The sequence below is a fragment of the Nuphar pumila genome, chromosome 3 (genome assembly GCF_984573655.1).
Source record: "Nuphar pumila chromosome 3, dmNupPumi1.hap1.1, whole genome shotgun sequence".
Classification (NCBI taxonomy): Eukaryota; Viridiplantae; Streptophyta; class Magnoliopsida; order Nymphaeales; family Nymphaeaceae; genus Nuphar; species Nuphar pumila.
In genome coordinates this window covers 21,619,581-21,641,538 of record NC_143251.1, presented here as the reverse complement: position 1 = coordinate 21,641,538, position 21,958 = coordinate 21,619,581, and the positions used below count along the sequence as shown (strand labels likewise).

The window sequence follows — 21,958 nt, the reverse complement described above, 5'->3', positions numbered from 1 at the left end:
CGATAAGTTGTCTAAGAAGATGTATACCTTCCATAGTTGATCTATTACCTCTTATTAAATTTTTTTATATGTATGACCCTATTAAATGCACACAATTTAAGTTTCTCTTTTTAATTATCGTTGTTCGCGGATACACCAAACGCGTAAAATTTTTCGAGGTCAGGTAGGGTTCTCAGGGTAACTTAGCACAAGTTGTATTTTATTATTGAGTTCCAAACTTAGTACTCGACTGAATCATCTTCGAAACATTAGACCTCCACATCTAATGCCGGGACACTAAACACCTTCATATCCAATAATCTCACTTTCTTAGTATACCAAAACAACAGTTGTGTCTACACACCCCCCCAGGTAAAGTGGCGAACTCTCTCTAAAACCGTGACCAAGAGAAAGAACCTCAATATCGGGTTCAAGGGTAATAAGTAAAGCACACAAAATTTTTGTATCCTTGTGGTCCCTCAAAACCGAAACTCCAAGATTCTCATTCTAACGACGGGAGATCTCAGAACGTATATTACACTTTTCTTATTCATTATCTTTCTGTTAAAAGCCAATTATTAAGTTTTGCAATTCAGCATGTAAGAGCAAAGGCAAAAACTCGCATCTACCCCTGTGAGAGCCATCACGGGACTCTCGCTCGTAGAAACACATAGAACAATGCAATACAATTAAATGTGATTTTTGTGATGCATTTAAAAGTAAATAAAGAGATTCAACCTCAATACCATAGCTCGAGGCCCACTAGACCCACGATGATTCATTTTGATCATCGATGCACCATATGCAAAAACCATGAATAACATACCATAATGCATTACTTTTGAATGCTTTACAGCAAATTAAAGGTGTGTATAAAACGATGATAAGTATATGCATGTGTATAAGTTCACAACTTCACATTCATTACATGTTTTCATTTGATTCACACACTCATGTCAAAGGCATGATTTCATTGAATGTATATATTCATTGCATGCTCTCACTCAATATCCAAATTCATGTCAATGCATGATTTCATTTAATGCATTTATTTGTGGCAAATGCATGCTTTAATTCACATGCTTACGTCAGATGCAAGCTTTCATTCATGAATCTCTTCACTTAAACATGTGACTACTTATGCAACCTAATCTAAAATTCCAGATTTGCACATGCTCACAAAATATACATGTAATTAACATTGCATTTAAATATTGATCACGCAAAATTAGTCAATTATAAGCATGCGAAAATTACTCTCTAGCATACACATAGCCGAAGCCTTCACAATGGCAAAAGTCTGGAAATTTACAAAGGTAGCATAGTAAATTTTTTGTTAAAACAAGAATCCAGCACCCTCATTTTTTTTTCTAAAGGGGTTTACACCCAGTTGGCTGGGGTTTCAAATAGGCCTAGCTGACCTTAGTCAGCTGGGTCGGGCCTGGCAGGGGACTACCAGACTTGTCCCAGTCCTGCCCAAGGGTCGGACTGGGCCAGGCAGCTCCCTGCCAAGCCAGGTTGGCCGAGTCAGCCCATGCACAGGTCCTTTTTTTTTAAAGAAAACTGCCCAGCCGAGTGGGCTCGGCTGGGTTCAGCAAAATCGGCTGGCCTGGCAAGCCAGGCCAGCTGAACCTAGTTCAGCCAAGCTTGACAGGCCGGCTCGCACATGAAATTGGCCTGGTCGGTTGGTCGATCGAGCAAAGCTCGACTGGTCTGCCGACCAAACCAACTAATGGCTCCCTGCTGAAAAACAAATTTCCTGTTTTTTTTTGTTTTCCTCAAGCTATGCGTGAACTCTGCATAGTTACTTGAATACATAATAAAAGAAAAACATGCTATAAACGTAATCACATTGACATATGCTTGCAAAACAAATTAAAACTTGTACGTGCGTAGGACTATCACATGAGCAATAATCTTGTTTTTTTTTTGCAAAACTTATTTAAGAATGCACATACATTAAATATTCTCGCTAAGCATACCCTTGCACACGTATTCTGAAAATACATGCCTACAACATGATTCCAGCATATATTTTCATGCATATAAACCACCCATATCAAGATCCATCCATGAGAACCAACACCCATCGAAGCGGTTCCTAAAAGAACCACTCCTACATCAAATAAAATTCTGTTATAACATGTACATACTTTTTTTTTCATGAGAAAGATCAAAGAACATCCGGAAATCAGCCATGGAGGAAGATCCATAGATCATCCTCCATGCGTTTTTGAGGAATCAGCCATATAAATGTTTCTCCCATGGATTTCATCCAAGATATTGCATAAAATCGAACCGGCATTCGATTTCTCACTTATATTCAAAGGAGGAGACCCATACCTTTGCGTGAATCGAAAGAAACGAGAAAAACAATGGTGAAAAAATGGCTGGTTGGCTGGAGAAGAAAACCTTATTCTTCTTCCTCTCTTTCCCTCTCTCTCTTCTCCTCTTTCTTTCTCTTTCCTTTCTCTATATGAAGAGTGGGAGAGGGGGGTGACACCCTCCCTTTCTCCAGCCCTTTCTAAAAGGGCCGGAGAAAAGAGTTTCCAATATGAGAAACTCTTCTCTCCAATTTTTTTAAACTCTTTAAAGGTTGACTTTTCTACATTTGTTTTTTTTTCTAAAACTTTTAAAACTCTCTTAACCTTTCTTAAGTAAGAATAAGGACTCTTTTTAAGAAGTCCTACTCAGCCCTAAAATAAAATTCGAAATTAACATAATTTAATTAATTAAGTAATTAATTATTAAATATTAATTAATTAAATATTTATTAATTAAAAATTTTCTAAAGGCTCCAAAAAATAACCAAATTAACCCAAAAGACTTCTCAACTTTATTAAACTCCAAATTAAAGCTTTATATTGAATTAAAAGCTAGAAAACATGGGGCTTGGATTTGGATCCAGATCTGGATCCAAAGATCCAAACCCATACCCAAAACGAAAATGGATCAAGATTTGGATTAAATCCAGATTTAAGTAGGTCTTAAATAAGATCCAAATACATAATAATTCAGATCATATGCCTTGGATCCAATCCGATCCAGCTTCGGATCCAGTTCGACAAACTGCTCAATTTTCAGAAAATGTGATTTTCGGGCCAACCGGAATCCGAATTTAGGAAAGTAAAACACTGTTGCGCTTAAACTTTTGAGACACATCCAACAACATATTACACGAGTATCAAATTTTGATTTTCGCCCGAAAATAACCTGGATTTCACTTGAATTTAAAGGTCAAAAATAAAACTCTTTATCTCGCTTCGATTGGCTCGTTACGACCTTGTCGATGGAACCTGGGCCAAGCCCAGACTCAAAGACATCAGTCTAAAAACGGAGCCTCAAATGATTTTTCTCCCAGACTTACCCAAATTTTTGACAAAATCATAAAATGACTAAGTACCAAAATACGCGATATTACATTGAAAGTTCAAGGACACCTCAATGCAACCCTATGAAGTTCCCCTGAAGATATTTTGTGACGCTCTCGAAGAACTCAGTTACCCATAGTTTTACTGAGAGGTTGGGTAGCTATATCCACAAAGGAACCATCATATTCTCATAGTGTTTTAATAGCATCTCAGGGTACCATTTGGACGTCAGTAGAGTTTGTCTGCCAACCTTCCAAGCATGTTTCCTGCTAATTGTTTTGAAATCCTCTTCATTTGAAGTTTTGATTAGAAAATACCCTTTGTTTGGGGCAGAGAATCACACCCCCTTCAATGAGGACCAAGGAGACCATAGTTTATCAATTACGTACCTATAATCATTCTTCTTAGTTTCGTTTCTCCAGAAAACCATGTCAGGACCACCCACTTCCGAGCTTCGAGCATACCTTCATAGCTTCCTTCCTAGTATCACGATTCTAATTGATTCACCCCACTTTTTTACTCTTAAAGATGGTCTTTCCTTTTCCTGCCATAGAAGATTGGCACTTGCTATCTTAGCCCATGATCTAGTGGGGGGGATTGTAATGAGATATTACGGAAATATGAAGAGTGCTTATAAGCACTTGCAACAATGAATAAAAGAGACAATCTCACAAGTCCACTAAGGGACAATACAAACACAAGCCTTTAAGAAGGCAAAAATATAAAAAGTCTCTTATTAAAAAGAGAGAGAGAGAGCTCTCAAGCAATATGGAATACATGGGGTTCACCCCTATTTATACAAGAGAGAGTGAGAGAAAAGGAGGGCCAAATGGCCTCAAAAGAAGAGCCAAAAGGGGGCTCCCATGGAGTCGTTGGGGGCTCTAATGATTCTATGGTTGGCGCCCCTTTTGATTTATATAAAAAAAAAAAAAAGAATTAAAGATTACATTGGCTGAAAAAATAAAATAGTTGTTTTCTAAAACAACTATGTGAAAAGACAGAAATACCCCTATCGGGTTTTGATAATATATATATATATATATATATATATATATATATATATATATATATATATAAAAGAGTACATATTTTAACACCCCCCTCAAACTTTACGGGGAGATAACGAAAAGTTTGCCAAGAAGGAACATGAAACGGGGAGCAGGAAGAGCTTTAGTAAAGAAGTCCGCCAACTGATATTCTGAAGTGACATATGGTAGAACAATTATGCCTCGTAAATATTCATCCCGAACATAGTGGCAATCCATCTCGGTATGTTTGGTACGCTCATGGAAGGTATGATTGCTTGCAATATAGCTGACACTCTTGTTGTCGCAACATAGCTTTGAGGCTTCAGTAATATCAACCCCCATGTATTTGAGAAGACTGCGAAGCCAAACTAGTTTCATTATTGTGGTTGCCATAGCCCGATATTCAACTTCAGTAGACGATAATGAGACTTTCTGTTGCTTCTTGCATTTCCAGGCAATTAAGGAATCTCCTAAAAAGACACAAAAACCGGTAGTTGAGATTCTATCATTAAGGTTACCTCCCCAATCTGCATCAGTATAAGCAAGAAGATTTAAGGATGAAGATGATGATAGAAATAACCCTTTATTTATAGTGTTTTTGATGTATCAAATTATCCAGAGCACGACGCTCATATGCACAGTTGTAGGAGCATGTTGGAATTGACTTGCAGAGTGAACCGCATGAGCGATGTCTGGTCTGGTGATGGTCAGGTATGTGAGAGAGACCCAATGAGTTGTTTGTAGGGAGTGAGATCTTCCATAAGAACTCCGTCCTCCAACCTTAATTTAGCATTAATGACCTTTGGAGTTTCTACCTTTTTATCATCTGAAATGCCAAACTTAGTACATATATCAGCATCAAGCTTCATCTGTGACAAAATATATCCTGGCGGAGAATATGCGACTTCAATACCAAGAAAATATCTGAGGAAGCCTAAATCAGACATGTTAAAATTATTTTTTAACATGTTTTTAACATTAACAATACTATTTTGATCATTCTCGATGATAATCATGTCATCAACATAAAGCAATAAGATAACAATATTAGTACCTGCACTTTTAACAAAGAGAGCAGTGTCAGTATAACAGGAATGAAATCCTAATGTAACCATGATATCATTAAAATGATCATACCAAGCTTTGGGGGCTTGTTTAAGACCATATAAGGCTTTTAAAAGTTTAAGGGTTTGACCTTGACCAATATTGATTCCGGGTGGTGGATTCATATACACTTCTTCATTTAAATTCCCATTTAAAAATGCATTTTTCACATCGAGTTGATATATAGGCCATTTTTTTGTTGAGGCGACAACTATTAGAGTCCTTACACTAGTCATTCGTGCTACAGGAGCGAATATTTCCTCATAGTCAATTCCATATTCTTGCGAATATCCCTTGGCTAATAACCTGACATTATATCTTTCAAGGGATTCATCGCTTTTAGTTTTAACTTTAAAGACCCAACGACATCCAATAGGTTTTTTATGTGGAGGAAGTTCGACTATGTCCCAAGTTTTAGCCTTTGTAGCGCATCTAATTCTATTTTCATTGCTTCAACCCAATGTGGTAGAGTCTTAGCTTGATTATAACGAGCAGGTTCAAAATATGAATGTAAAGTTATTAAACATGCCCGATAATTGGGTGCTAAAGACTCATAAGACACAAATCTATTGGGTGGTATTGATTCTCTCGAAGAGCGCCTAATAAGAGATTCTTCCAAAGATTCGAAAATTTGAAAAAATTTCTCTAAAGCACTAATGGGCCTTTCTTGATCTCTTCGAGAGTAAACATTAATGTTTTCATTATTAGGACCACTATTTGGTGGTGTTATATCACAGTTGGACACTTCACAAGTGTCCTCTATATTTTCAAGATGATTCATAGGAGCATCATTTATGTCATCAATAAGATCATGTAAAAACATATAATCAATTTTATGTGATTTTTCTATGTTTTCAAAACCATTCTCATCTTCTAAGAAGGTTACATCTTTTGAAACATAAAGTTTGTCATTTTTTAAATCAAAACACCTGTAGCCTTTTTGATTTTCCCCATAACCAAGAAAAACACATTCAATTGCCTTTGGAGATAACTTATCTCTCTTATATAAGAGAACAAAGCATTTACAACCAAAGATGCGGAGGCGATTGAAATCGGAGAGAGAATTTAAAAAGTTTTTCATAAGGAGAGGCATTCTTTAATTTTGAGGAAGACATTCTATTGATTAAGTATGTTGAGGTTAGAACGACTTCGGCTTTAAATTTTTTTGGAATATTTCTAGAAACAAGCAATGTTCTAGCAGTTTCTATAATGTGCATATGCTTTCTTTCCGCTAGTTCGTTTTGTTGTGGAGTTCGAGGGCATGATTTTTTATGACAAATTCCATTTTTGGTTAAATAGTTTTGAAATTCATTAGACAAGTATTCACCACCGGTATCGGTTCTCAAAGTGGATATGTTACTTTGAAATTTGTTTTGAATTTTTATATGAAACTCTTTAAAGAAGGAAAAAACTTTCGATTTATGACTAAAGAAATAAATCCAGACATATCGAGTAAAGTCATCGATGAAAGTGACATAGTAAGAGTAACCCCCTTTAGACATAACCGGAGATGGACCCCAAACATCCGAGTGCACCAATTCAAAGGGTCTTGAAGAAAGAAAAGTTCGAGTTGGGAAATGAATAGACTTTATTTTTCCAAAAATACAATCTTTGCAATTAATGTCTTTTTCCTTATAAAATTTGTTTCCAAATGGAAAAAGATACATTTTTGAATAGCTTGGATGACCAAGCCTTTTATGCCAAGTTTCAATACTTTTCTCTTCGACATAAGAACAAAAAGAATTTGAAGGAAGGTTTAGATGGTCCATATAGTAGAGGTCTCTCTTCCTATGTCCTTGCCTAATTCGCTTCTCGGACTGGAGATCCTGCACAAAGCAACCATTAGATGAGAAAGATATTTCACATCCATGGTCGGCAATTTGGGAAACCGAAAATAGGTTTAAATTTAATTTTGGAACAACTCTAACTTTTGGGACAAAAAGATTTTGAGAATTTTTGGTGTTTAGAGTTTCAATACTAGAAATTTTTAAAAGAGTTCCATCGACCGTAGTAACACAAGATCCTTTTGAATTGGTGCAAACATCAACTAATGCATTTTTATGAGGGGTCATATGAAAAGAGGCTCCAGAGTTTAAGATCCAAGAGTACATATCAGGTGATGATGTAGACGCAATAGCCACACCCGATGTGGAGAAAGTAGCTTTAAGGATTTGTTGAAGAGCCATGGATATTTGACCAAGGGTATCTTTGAGATCACCATTCTTGCCTTCATCTTCTTTGGTGGTAGATTCTTCAAGAGAGGCCACATTAGGCTTGAAAGTTTCATTGAGCTTTGGGCAAGCGGGTTTAATGTGACCCGGCTCATAACATTGATGGCAAACAACCATTTTTCTTTTTCCATTGTAGTTTCCTTGTTTACCAAAGTGGGGGGGGGGGTTATAGATTTTTACATTGTTGCCGGGTTTGGATACGACAAACACTTCATCAACATGTTTACTCATGCCAAGCCTTGTTTCCTCTTGAGTGATTTTTGCAATGGCATCCTCAATTGGAGGAAAGATAGATCTATGGAGAAGTAAGGATCTCACTTGCTCAAATTCGGGACGTAGCCCGAAAAGAAATTGGAACAATCGTTCTTGTTCCATTTACTTTTGTCTTAATTCAACATCTTCCATAGCAACCCATTTTGGCTCTAAAAGAGCCAATTCATCTCATAGTCGATTTAAGGTACTATAATAGTCTTGAATGCTAGAGTCACATTGTTTGGTGGTTCTAATCTTTTCTTGCAAAAAATACGCTCTTGCAAGATCCTTTTGGGTATACATACTCTTCATAAAGAACCAAGCCTCATTGGCTCAGCGAAATTTAGCTATATTAGCACATACTTTAAGTTCGACATTGTTCATAAACCACACAAGGATTTTTGCGTGATTGCTTTCCCAATCTTCCACTTCTTTTTGATGATTTTCAATGGCCTTGAGGCGAGCATCTCCTTCAAGTGCCTTTTCTTGACCTCCTTCGTTTTTTGTGAGCTTAAGTTTAGGTTCCGGAACGGTACCCATGACAAATCCCCAAAGTTTCTTTCCTTTGAGGTTGTTTTCCATTGCCGATGCCCACATCATGTAGTTCTTCCCATTAAGCTTGAAGGATAGGTCGATCTTTGCCTCTATGATGATTCCAAGAAGTGAGAAGAAAAGAGATACACAAAATATGAGATATACGTACCACACTTTTCTTCCAAGAACCGAGTGGCTCTGATACCATGTAATGAGATATTGCGAAAATATAAAGAGTGCTTATAAGAACTTGCAACAATGAATAAAAGAGACAATCTCACAAGTCCACTAAGGGACAATACAAACAAAAGCCTTTACGAAGGCAAAAATATAAAAAGTCTCTTATTAAAAAGAGAGAGAGCGCTCTCAAGCAATATGGAATACATGGGGTTCACCCCTATTTATTCAAGAGAGAGTGAGAGAAAAGGAGGGTCAAATGGCCTCAAAAGAAGAGCCAAATGGCCTCAAAAGAAGAGCCAAAAGGGGGCTCCCATGGAGTCGTTGGGGGCTCTAATGACTCTATGGTTGGAGCCCCTTTTGATTTATAAAAAACAAAAAATAAAAAATAAAAAAATAAGAATTAAAGATTACATTGGCTGAAAAAATAAAATAGTTGTTTTCTAAAACAACTATATGAAAAGACAGAAATACCCCTATCGGGTTTTGATAATATATATATATATATATATATATATATATATATATATATATATATATATAAGAGTACATATTTTAACATGGATCTTGTGGTCTGTAACGACCCCAACTCATACCTTTGAAAAATGCGGAATTTTTTTTTTCTAAGAGTTGCGGAAAACTTTTCAGAGACCTGGGGTCCCTACAGTTCCAATTTCAGTTGGATAACCACACACCACAAACAAACTTACATTTATCATTCATAACCAACCAACTAAACTCTTTTATTAATGAATCAATAAGAGTCTCATACTCAATGTCAAAAGTGAAATAACAACTTGCAGAAAATAAGAACTAAAAGAAAACAAAAGTAGAGTCACTCTGTCCGTAAGTGAAGCCATCTGAAGCAAATGTGACCCTCGTATCCCCCTCAGAAGCGAGTCGATTTCACTGATCACCTGTGTCTGGAAAAAATCAATAAAAGAAGAGGGTCAGAAATTCGAAGAATTCTGCGTACAGGTTTCTCTAATGAATCAAATAAGAAAAAGAGCATAAATAAGATCCATGTAATATTTTGAGGAATACGGTTATAATCAATTCATAAGACAATTAACCATTCATGCAGAATTAAACATTGAACATGAGGGAACACGAAGTAAGTAACATTGATCACAATTTAATCAATAAGGCAATTAAATGCAAAAGAGATCAACATCATGCAATGATCAACATATAACAACCAAGTAAACAGGTAAACATGCATGAACTAATGCATAGCAAGAATATGCATGATTTATGTGAAATGCATGAACCCTTATTATCTTTCATTTAAGCTCCCCTCTTTTCATATGCATGTCCTATTAAATGCACACAATCTTTAAGTTCTTCTTTTAAATTTCCATTGCCCGCGGATACACCAAACGGGTACAATCCTCGATGTCAAGTAGGGTTCCCGGGGTAGCTTAACACACAATTTGTATCTTATTACCGGGTTCCAAACTTAGCCCTTGACCGATATCAGGAAACAACACCATCCATCAAAATCTTAGAAAACAACATCCAAAGTCGGAGACACCAGGGAAAACAACATCCACTGGCGCCACTTTCTTGGTATACCAAAACAACAACAGCTGTGTCAACACACACCACCCACAGGAAAAGTGGCGGACTCTCCCTAAAACCGTGGCCAGAAGAAGAACTTCAATATCGGGTTCAGGGGCAACAATACGCACATGGAGTTTTTTGTATCCTCACGGTTTTCCCCAAAACCGCAACATCCAAGATTCCCTACACTAAAGCAGGGACATCAAGGAGTAATATGAATTACACTGTTCTTTACTTTATTTTATCTGGTTATTAATTCATCTCTTTTACATTTGCAAATTTACATGCAGAATTAATAACATAAGCTTGCACATCAGCATGCTAAGCTTTTCACGGGACCACAGCCCGTGACAACATATAACAGTGAAATAAAATAACAATATCGCTTTTGATTTTCCTTTTTTTTTCAATGCATCAAAATAACTAAAACAAAGAGCAACATGTTCTCGAGGCTCACCCAGCCCCTGATGATCCATTTGATCATTAATGCATTCATATGCAAAAATCATCATGCACATGAGTTCACAACTTCATGATCATTGCATGCTTTTCAATGCAACTTCATATATGCAAACTTTTGAGATACACATGAAACAATAAATTCATAAGCTTATGCATTAGTCCACATGTGTCCAAGTTAAATGCATCCTTCCATACCAATACGCATATTCATGTTCACAACATAATTTCAGTTAATGCAAGTATTCCTGTCATATACACGCTTCACTCACATATTCATACCATATGCACATCCTTATACACTACACATTTTAGTCAAGTATGTGAGTATTCAAGTGATAACACTCGTGACCTACTCATAAGTTTGAATGTATAAATACACCAATGTTACCTTCAACATATTTTGTCAAGTGACAATCCCATTCCTTAACATGTACCCAGATACACCCACTTAACAGGAAACTAAAATAAAAAAGAAAAGCACACCACACGTATTTTTGAACTAACATAACTTTTTTTTTATACAGGTGGAATTTGCCAGCACTTGGCAAGTGCTGCCAGACCCACAGAAAACTAGGTATTTCCCAGCCGATGCCCACTCTACTCGGTTCAGCAGGCTCGACAGGCCTGTCCAGCCTGTCGAGGCCTAGCTGAACAGGGCCAGGACTGGCAGGGGCTGTTAAGATTGTCTTTCCTTCTAAGCAACCAAAGTTTTTCTTTTCACCCCTTTTTTTTGTTGTTGACAGCATACCAACAGAAATGCCAAAGAAAAAAATTCAGAACATGAGGTATGCTTATGCATAATTAGAAAAAGAAATCCCAGTATGCATGTCCTTCATTCAGATGTTTGAATATAAACCGATTCCTTGCCAAGAAAGCATGCATTTTGTTGATTCACCTACAGGTATGCATGTGTAAACAAACCCACAGGCACTTATATATATATATATGCAACCATAACAAAATAAAAAGGCCAAGGATACTTGTAAGTATAGCTTATATTCAGATATGTGCTTAATCGTGATATACTTATGTGGATTTTACCTATGCAGTGACATGCATACGTTTTAAATAATCCCTTCCTTATACATTGGAAAATCGTGGAGGTCAAATCTACCTTAACGCACACCTGAAAAGCCATATATCTCATGGTCTAAAATTCTGTTTTCATAAAAATACATCTACATCTATTTTATTACACAACAACCTTCAAGAAGATGAAAATACCTTGATTCCATCCATGGATTTTCAATAAAAATACGACATGGAATACGAATCCATGTCCCTTTTTCTCATCTAAGACAATGGAGAAACCCGTACCTCTTTGGCGAAATCTCCGGCGATCGGCAGGTTCAACCGTTGCGAGAGAAGGGTCGGCTGAAGTCTTCCCTTGCTGCTGTCGTGACAAGGGTACCTGTCGTAGCCTGCGGTGGCTGCTGGTGGCTGCGGCTTTCCGGCGACCTCCACCACTCTGATGCACACCCACACGAGAGAGAGAGAGAGAGACGAGGGAAGAGGGTGAGACCCCCCTCTTCCACTTCCCTTTTATCGCCGAAACCCCCCTCTTGCCGAGAGGCGCGGGGTTCGGTTACGCCTGCTGTAACTGACCCCCTTCTTCTCCCTTTTGGTAATAGCAGGAATCGTGCCCTAGGCATGATTCTTGCTTTTCCCCTTCTTTAAAAAGCTGCAGCCCGATATCGGGTTTTAAAAACCCTATCGGGTTACGGATCCGGGTCGGGTCCGACCCGGGTCCAAGAGTTTTTTTTTTTTTTTAACGAGAGGGCCGGGTTCGGGTCTATGACCTGCGACTCGGGATCCAAACCCGGCCGCGACTCTGGACCCACGCCTCCCACTCGAAATGGATCCATGGATTGGATCCAAATGGATCCAATCGTGGATCCCCTAAAAATACTCGTATAATATATATTTATATATATATTTAATCGTTTATAAGTATATATAGGGTATTTTACCTATATCCATAAGGACCCTATCTGGGTCTTGGATCCAGAATGTGGATCCCAAGCCCATTTATGCATTATACACATAGCTATCACTTGAATAATTTGCTTAATTAAAATTTTTGCACTTATATAAGTACATATACGTTTATACGAGATAAATATATTTGTAAAGACCCCTTTATGGGTCCCGGATCCGCGACTTGGATCTCGGGCCCAAATCACATTGCGATGAAATTTTATATTATAAAATCTTTAAATAAATGCTTAAAAATTTGTGGTTATTACATGGTCTGCCTGGATCTATGTTACCGCAACACGGCACTTAGGGTGTCGTACCCGTGTCGACATGTCGACACGGGTACTGGTACCTTGACACGACATTTGCCATGTCCTATATTATATTATATTTTCAATATATAATATATATTTTAGATATATAATATATATTTTTCAGTATATATTTAGCAGTGTCCTCGTACCCACATTTTTTGGAATTGCCGTGTCGTACCCTCCGTACCCATACCCACACCCGGGTGACATACTGGATTGATGACCTCTCACTGTCAATCTCCAATAGGGGATGCACAGGGAAGTCGAGGAAGGGTTTTAGATGTTTCCATTCACGATCCTAGTTAACATTCATGTGACTTAATTTCAATTCCAGATTTTTTGGCTTAGAGATAGTCATATTATTCTTTCCTGTGCCCTTCTTTTCTTACCTTCAAAAGAAATTCATTTGCCAATACCCAATAGTCAATAGATTTTGAATATTTGATTGATTCTGACTGGATTGAGCACTTATCTTGAGGAGCAAAACTTACACTAATGCTTTACTGACTAGATTGCACTTTTAACTGGACTCCCGTGTAGTGCTCTATGTACCAGCACTGGCACCCCTACCTATGTGACATAGACAGTAATGATGATGACAACAATAGTAACTTTTCCTAGGGTCTTTTGGCACTCCAGATATGAGGTCAAGGGTTATTCAACATTTTTTGGACACCTTATATATGCATTACTCAAATTTTTGATTAAAAGATAACTTTGCTCTTGGGGCATCACCTTCTCCTTAAGTACCTCTTCTACTTCTCTAGGGGTAGGCTGGTCCATTAGCCTCCCTTCATTTATAAGCATCTGGAAGGGTTCATTTTTGGATTTAAGGCACTTTTGTTCAACTTTCCTGCTCTTGTGGTTAATTCTATTAATTTCATCTAAAGTAACAACTAAGAAGAACTTCAGTGATTTATTCTTACGTTACAAATTCTTAAGCAAAGAAGTAGATAGTAGATACTTGTAGTTTATTCAGTTAAGCATCTCATTTCACTAGTGTAACTCCTCTCTTTGCAGTTCAAAAATGTCTGATTTTTTTAGCATAGTCTGTCTGTATATACATGTGTGTGTGTGTCTGCATGTGTGCGTGCGTGTGTTTTTATGTGCGCATGTGAGTGAAAGAGACGGGGTATGTGCATGTGCTCATGTGTGCCTGCACACGTGTGTGTGTTTCTGTGCGCATGTGCTTGTGTCTATATGTGTGCGTGTATATGTGTGTGTATGCCTGTGCGTGTGTGTGCAGCTCTGTCTGTGAAAGTGTGTCCATGAATGCATTCTCGTGTGTGTGTGTGTGTGTGTGTGTGTGTGTGTGTGTGTGTGTGTGTGTGTGTGTGTGTGTCCTTGTTTCAAGAAAATTGAGTGTAGCTAGCACTGGTGCTTTGCTGCTGCCGTCCTATCTTTAAAAAATGTTTCTCTCTCCTTAATGTTCTGAAGAACAAAATCTGGATTTTCAACAAAAGATTTTCCTGAAATGTTGACAAAAACAAGAAAATGTTTGTTCCATTGATTCCGTGCTATAGCCAGATTGGTTATATTTTTCCTTCGTTTAATATCATCATAACCTTTGATTGCTATTTTGAAGAATTAATTTTGAAATGTTAGTAAGATTTATCGATGTGCTGTTATTCCTTGTCTGTGCTAAATTTATTGTTGTTTACTAATTGTAGCTTGTGATATATCTGTTATCTTATTCTGGCTACATGGTACTGTTCTATTCTGCAACTTGTTATAACATGTTTGTTTGTTTTTCGTCATGGGTTTCTTATTAAGTTATTTTGCTTTCAACGTGACCTATGGTGTCTGTCCTCACTTTTGTTATCTCTATGGATTTTAATGTTACAGGATCCACACACAACTTACAGACTCTTCATTATAATCATCAAGCCACTGAGAAGGGCCCTAAAAAAGGAAAGGTTAGAGGAAGCCTATAAATGATATTTAAGTGTCCCTTTTTACAATTTCAGAATAATGTCATAAGATGTGCTAAAAAGTTGCACTTTATTTTTCCAACAGTCATATTCCATTCAGCAGGCTAGCCTTTACTGCTTTACTACTGACTTTCTTTTTTCAGAAGATATGAAATTTTTTTCCTCTCAACTTATAAGTTATATCTTATTTTGCTTTAACGTTTGTTTTAGAGTAGGCAAAGTGCTTCATCCATCTGTCAAAGTGTCAAGTCTCCAAAATAATGTGAGTGAAAAAACAAATAAAAGAAATACTAAAGAATAAATACATGAAAGTGAAGATGTCAGCAAGTGTTTTTAAGATACTGGGAAAATGCAAGTACCAATGGTTGTTCATCTGAATGCACTTCCCAAAGTTATGCTTAACATTGGTTGTCTAGTTCTTGCTTCTTTTGGTGTTGGGTTGGTGGGGGAAAGAGAGTTGTAGATTGTTGAATTAAACTTCTTTCTTATTTGATGACTTCAAGCAAGCTGAGCTGTGTCATCTTTGGGTCATTGACAACATCCTCTGGGATTATATGCCATAATTAGGAGTGTCAATGGGTTGGGTTTACCCGGACCCCACCCGAACCAAACCATATAGGTCCAGGTATGGTGATAAATAATAAGACCTGATTAAGACCCGGGTCCGGACCCGAAGGTCCAATTAATAAGTGGACCTGGGTATAGTTTGTGAAATTTTATACCAAGACCCAGACCCGACTCGAGTTCCGATTAAGATCCACAAATTTTCAATGTAAAAATGATAAAAAAACATGGTTTTACCGGGTATGGTTCGGGTCTGGTTCATGTAGTTCTTATCGGATCCGGGTATGATTTTTCTTATAGTGGACCCGATACTATACCCGAAAATTGGGTCCAAGTCTGGTTCCACCTGGGTCTGAATCAAAACCGACCCGTTGACACCACTAGCCATAATGGATGACCTCAATATAGTTGTACTTTGAAACTCCTTGTCTATATGGTGAAGAAATGAGCCATAAAGCTTCTTTACATATCTATCTGTTTTAACTTTTAATCATTTTTAGTTTCCATGAAAACTACCAATTTTGCACATCTTTGCCTTGGTTCATTGTTTTTGTGACATATTTTGCATTAACATAGTAAAAATGCTTGAAGAGAAATTTCTGAAGGCTGGAGATGTAAGATGACTTCAATAATGATTGAGGATCATAACTTTGAGTTTTTGCTTATTCTTGCCAATTTAATCCTTTGTATGAGACATGGTTTGCCAACAGAAACTATTAGGCTTACTCCAATGTAGCATTGGATCTTGATTATGGCATTCTTTTTGTTCAAAAGATAAACATATATCTTGTCCTGATTTGAACTTTCATTTATTAATCTAAAGGGATAATCATTTTCAGGTATGCCTCAAAGATACATCTACTGTGTCGAAATCTCAAGCTCATCAACAGAAGAATGTCCCTGTAAAGAGGTATGGTATTGGCAAAGGTTTAATGACATTGTGGCGCCTGTCACATTCAGAAGGAACATTACCCTCCATCAAAAATATATGTCTTGCAAGCACAACTGCCAATGTAAGTTCTCATCTCATGTTTACTGCTGATATTTGGCTTAGGTTGATTGGATTTTCTCAAGGGCATAAAAAGTTTGAAGTGGAAAATACCATGTGTGGTGTTTAGTTCTTGGTCAAATAGCTTTGCATTTTGCTATATAAACAAGCTTGCACGTGCATAGTTAGGGACATGTTCATGCATTCATATTCACAGGTAGAGTCATGCATAGTGCATACACTTACAGCATAATCATATGGCATGTTATTGCCGACATGCATGCTCAGAGAGACGTGCGATAACAGTATCCTGTTGATGTACTTGCAGAAGAAGAGAAGACCAACAAATAAATCACAGATAAAGAGGAAGCCATCCATCCAAAAAAGAAAGGTATCTGCTTGATTTTATTTTACATTTTTTTTTCAAATAGTTGTTGAACAGTATAACTTGCATTATAGTGACTGTACCACCTAAAAAATCAATATCACATGTCTATTATGGATTCTTCGTATAGCTAGTTTTAGTTATGAAAAACTGCATCTCATGAGACTTTTTCTGCTAAACATGACATGATCTTTTCTTTCTTTCTTTTTCTTTTATCCAAAACTGGATTAGCAACAGTTGTATCATTTATCTTCGACAAGCTATTCTAGCTAGCTACATGGACGATGAAAATGGAGAGAAATGATTGTGTATCTTGAAATGGAGACCAATGGCATAGTGTTGCATATGGTTGTGTATCTAGAGATGATGAAGACCAATCACAATTTTTGTTCATAAGAGACAAAATGAGGAGAACTGAAGGATGACTGCTGTCTTACTTGTGGTACCAGTGCCTCCTGTGCATTTGTCAATTATCAACAGTGGTCTATGGGTGTGTTTAAAACGGCTTACACTCTTTATTTATTTTAGTTTTCTTCAAAGGGAAAGGGAATAAGAAGTGAAGTGTTTGACTCTCTAATAAAACAAAAGAGATGCTCCAAAAAGGTGGCATGTTTAATCCACAGAATTTTTCATACTGAATCATAACAATGACATCCCTGCTAGCCCTCAGGATATCCATAAGACAACACTTAACAGCCTTGGGTGACAATTTATCTCTTTCATACTGAGGGAACAACAGATAACAAGTACTACCAAAGGCACACATGAATCAACAATAAGGGGAGCATGACCACATAGCCTATGAAAAGGTGTATCTCCTGCAAGAACACTAGAAGGCATACAGTTGATCAGAAACACTCTTTCACGAGCCGCTACAACCTAAAACTTAGGAACATTGTTAAAAAATAAGGGTGCTCGAGGGTTTCAAGGATATGCTTATTCTTGCATTTAATTACTTCATTTGCTCTAAAGTACATGAACATGACTTTTTGATTAATTATCTCCTTTTCAATTAAAGATTGTTGCAATCAATTTGCCACATATCCTTCATCAGAATCTAAGAGCAAGAATTTGACACGAGTAGAAAATTGTCTTCAACCATAGCATAGAATTGTCTATAATATGGCAAACTCACTTCCATTTTTCATAAAATAAATCCACGTAAATCTTGTATAGTCATCAATAAAGATGACAAAATAGGTAGTCCTCCTTGAGAATGAATTGGAGAGGGTTTTCACATGTCAAAGGTTCCCATGACCGGCATCCTAGGTTCCTTTTTACCATGCTTAATCGATTAAAAGTTCTTTGCACAAGAACATTTATGCAAATACTCATGCAATAACAGATTTGGGCCTTTGCCTTGTCAATTTCAACAGTATAATTAATTCAAAAGCAATACCAAAATAGTTTTACAATGTATTTTACAATTTGTTACTGCATGAGCAACACAAGCTCCTGGCCTCCAAAGACCCTTATGTGGTTCACACATAACCACTACATAATTTAAAATAAATTAAATAGCATTGCAAATTTTTCAGTGACAATAATCATCCATAGACGAATACACTTAGTATTCACAATGCACAAGACATGACATCAAAGCATATTCATGGCTAGCGAATGAATGCAAACTTTATCAAGCACATCAGATTTATCATATTGGTTTGAAACTCAAACTTTTTGTAACCGATTAATTTCAGCACTTATTAGGTTCAGATTCAATTAAATATCCATGACCGATCAGATTTCATAATTTCAATAGAAATCAGATTTTTGGGACAACAAATCACTTAAACATGTTTGCAAGAAGCTGTCAACCCAAGAGCAAACAACTACATATCCCTCAACATCAACAAGGGATATCAAATTTCAAGAAACTTCAAAAAACAGGATGGTGCCCCTTAATACCACCTCAAAAATTTTTAGAACTCTGATAATACAATCCAAATTGTATCAAATCACTTCTTTCCTATGCCTTACCCAAAAGTTACCAAACAAATTGAAATGTCCAACCTAAAATGATACAAGCAAAGCAAAACACCACAACATTCAAGTCTGGGCTTACTTTTAGTAAATGAACATGAAAATCAAGAAAAATCACATCTTTTTCTGTAGTTACCCAAATCAAATGAAATTTGTCTATGAGTTCATGCTTTACCAACATCAACAGAACCAAAAGTAAAGATTTCATGGTCATTGGCAACTTGCGCTGTTTTTCCTTGATACAAGTTTTATACCTCTCGTATTTGTGTGCTTTCTTACCATGTTGAAGTGTCTACAGTATGAAGGAAACACAAGGGCACACTGGAGTGGGGGCAAAACTCAAAAGTCTTGTTGAGGAAGATTAAAGCACATAGAAGGGTCTGTGAAAATATCTCAAAAAATGAGATAAAGAGTGCGATGAGCACAACACCACCAATGTGCACAAAAGCACAAGAACACTTAGAACAAATGTACACAAAGGTACAATAAAGAAACTCAAATGCACAAAGGCATACAAAATATAAAGAATTTTATTGAGAGGCTTGGAGAACAAAAGCTCCAAGAGGTGAAAAATACAAAGGGGGAACTCCCCTATTTATAAGAGGGAAAAAGAGCCTTGGAGGGGCTCCACTAGCTGTTGGAGCCCCTCCAACGGTTAGAATTCTAACCGTTGGAGAGGCTCAACAGCTAGTGTTGAGCCCTCCAAGGTTGACTTTGAGTCAACAAAGAAATAAAGAAGAAAAAGACAAAAAAAAGGAAAAGAAAAAAGAAAAGAAGAAAAGTAAAAAAGGAAAAAGAATTACAGCATATTCATAATTATGAATATGCGCAAAATGGAGAGAAATGACTAAAAAGAAAACATATATATTTACATATATATATAGATAGATACATATACATATATACGTGATGTATATATGTATATGTATCTCTCTTTATATATATATATATGTAATATTTACATAAAGAGAGATACATTTTAACACCCTCCCTCAAACTTAGGGCACAATGACCGAAAGTTTGCTAAGGAGAAAGTTGAATCTTGGGGAGCAAAGCGCCTTGGTGAAGAAATCTGCCAACTGATATTCTGACGTCACATAAGGAAGATCGATGACTTTTTGTAGATATGCCTCACGGACATAATGACAGTCCATCTCAATATGCTTTGTCCGCTCATGAAACGTGTGGTTCTTGGCAATATAGATTGCACTCTTATTATCACAACATAACTTTGTGGGTTCTTGAATTGGAATCCCCATGTCTTGCAGCAACTGATGAATCCAGACAATCTCCATAGTTGTAGATGCCATGGCTCGATATTCTGCTTCGGTGGATGATAGAGACACCTTCTGTTGCTTCTTACATCTCCATGAGATCAGGGATTCACCTAAAAAAATACAAAAGCCTGTAGTGGAGTGACGGTTATTTGGGTCACCTCCCCAATCAGAGTCAGTATATGCAATTAAATTCAACTCAGAAGAAGAGGAAAGAAAAACTCCCTTGTTTAAAGTTCCCTTTAAGTATCTGACAACTCGGAGAACTGCACTCATATGAACGGATGTAGGAGCATGCTGAAATTGGCTTGCAGTATGCACGGCATGAGAGATGTCCGGCCTTGTGATGCTAAGATACATTAGAGATCCCACAAGTTGCCGGTAGGGAGTAGGATCCTCCAAAGGTTTCCCATAATCGATCTTCATTTTTGATCCCACAATTTCAGGGGTCTCACAGATTTTATCATCAGTAATACCTGATCTGTCAAGAATCTCACAGGCAAGTTTAGTTTGAGACAAAAAATAGCCTCTATGAGAGTAGGCTACCTCAATACCAAGAAAGTAAGTCAGATACCCCAGGTCTGACATTTCAAACCTTTCTTTTAAAGTGGTTTTAATGTTTCTGATGCCTTTTATGTCACTACCTGTTATCAACATATCATCAACATATAACAGTAAAATCACAATTCCTGCATCAGACTTTTTGACAAACAAAGCAGTGTCAGTGTAGCATGAGGAAAAACCATTTTGAACCATTACATCATTAAATCGATCATACCAAGCCTTAGGGGCTTGTTTTAAACCATAAAGCACTTTTTGCAAACGAAGGACTTTCCCCTTTGGTATGTTCATACCAGGAGGAGCATCCATGTAGACTTCTTCATTAAGGTCCCCATTTAGAAATGCATTTTTAACATCCATTTGGTAAATATTCCATTTTTTAATAGATGCAATGGTGATCAAACACCTTATAGTAACCATTCGTGCAACAGGAGCAAAGGTTTCTTCGTAATCGATGCCGTATTCTTGACTATATCCTTTTGCGACAAGACGGGCTTTATATCTTTCAAGAGTGCCATCACTCTTGGTTTTGACTTCAAAAACCCATCTACATCCTATTGTTTTCTTTCCTTCTGGAAGACATTGAAAAACCCACGTTTTGGCTTTGTTGAGGGCTCTAAGTTCGTTGTCCATGGCATCCCTCCATTCAATCATTTCCGTAGCTTCTTTAAAATTTCTAGGTTCTTGGTATGAGTGAATGGCACTAAGACATGCCCTATGTTTTGGAGAAAAAGACTCATAGGATATAAATCTAGAAGGATTTCTCCTAGATCTTTTAGTTCTTCGAGAGTTGTTGGAAGATTCACTAAGATCACTATATTTCTCTATTGCACTTCTAAAAGTGCTTTTATCTCTATGAGTATAGGTAATTGGTTCATTTATCAATTCTTCTTCATCATGAATGGTTTGAGGAATACATTCACTTATATCCTCATTCTCTTTTAATTCATCATCGCTAAAATCTTCATTTCTAGATAATAGTTCAAACAAAAAAGAATAATCGGCATTATCTTCATGAGTTTTGTGTTCTTCAAAACCACTTATGTTTTCTAAAAAGGTTACATTTCTTGAAACATATAGTTTATCATTTTTAATATCATAACACCTAAAATCTTTTTGGGTTTCCGAATATCCTAAAAAAGCACAAGGAATAGCTTTGGGAGATAATTTATCATTCTTATTGGTGAGAACAAAACATTTACAACCAAAAATTCTTAACCTATTGTAGTCGGGTTCTTTTTTATACAAGATTTCATATGGAGATATTTGGTTCAAGTTTT

General features: G+C 36.9%; 1 protein-coding gene across 2 annotated transcripts in view; it reads left to right on the top strand.

Moving 5' to 3' along the window:
* The window catches only part of LOC149842248 (homeobox-DDT domain protein RLT3-like), a 61,990-nt gene that overhangs the window by 16,589 nt on the left and 23,443 nt on the right, over positions 1–21,958 (top strand). For both annotated transcript variants that reach the window (XM_090001335.1, XM_090001334.1), the window contains exons 3-5: positions 14,838–14,908; positions 16,327–16,500; positions 16,804–16,866. In XM_090001335.1, the coding sequence (XP_089857461.1) occupies positions 14,838–14,908; positions 16,327–16,500; positions 16,804–16,866 (308 nt within the window). The remainder of the gene's footprint in view (positions 1–14,837; positions 14,909–16,326; positions 16,501–16,803; positions 16,867–21,958) is intronic.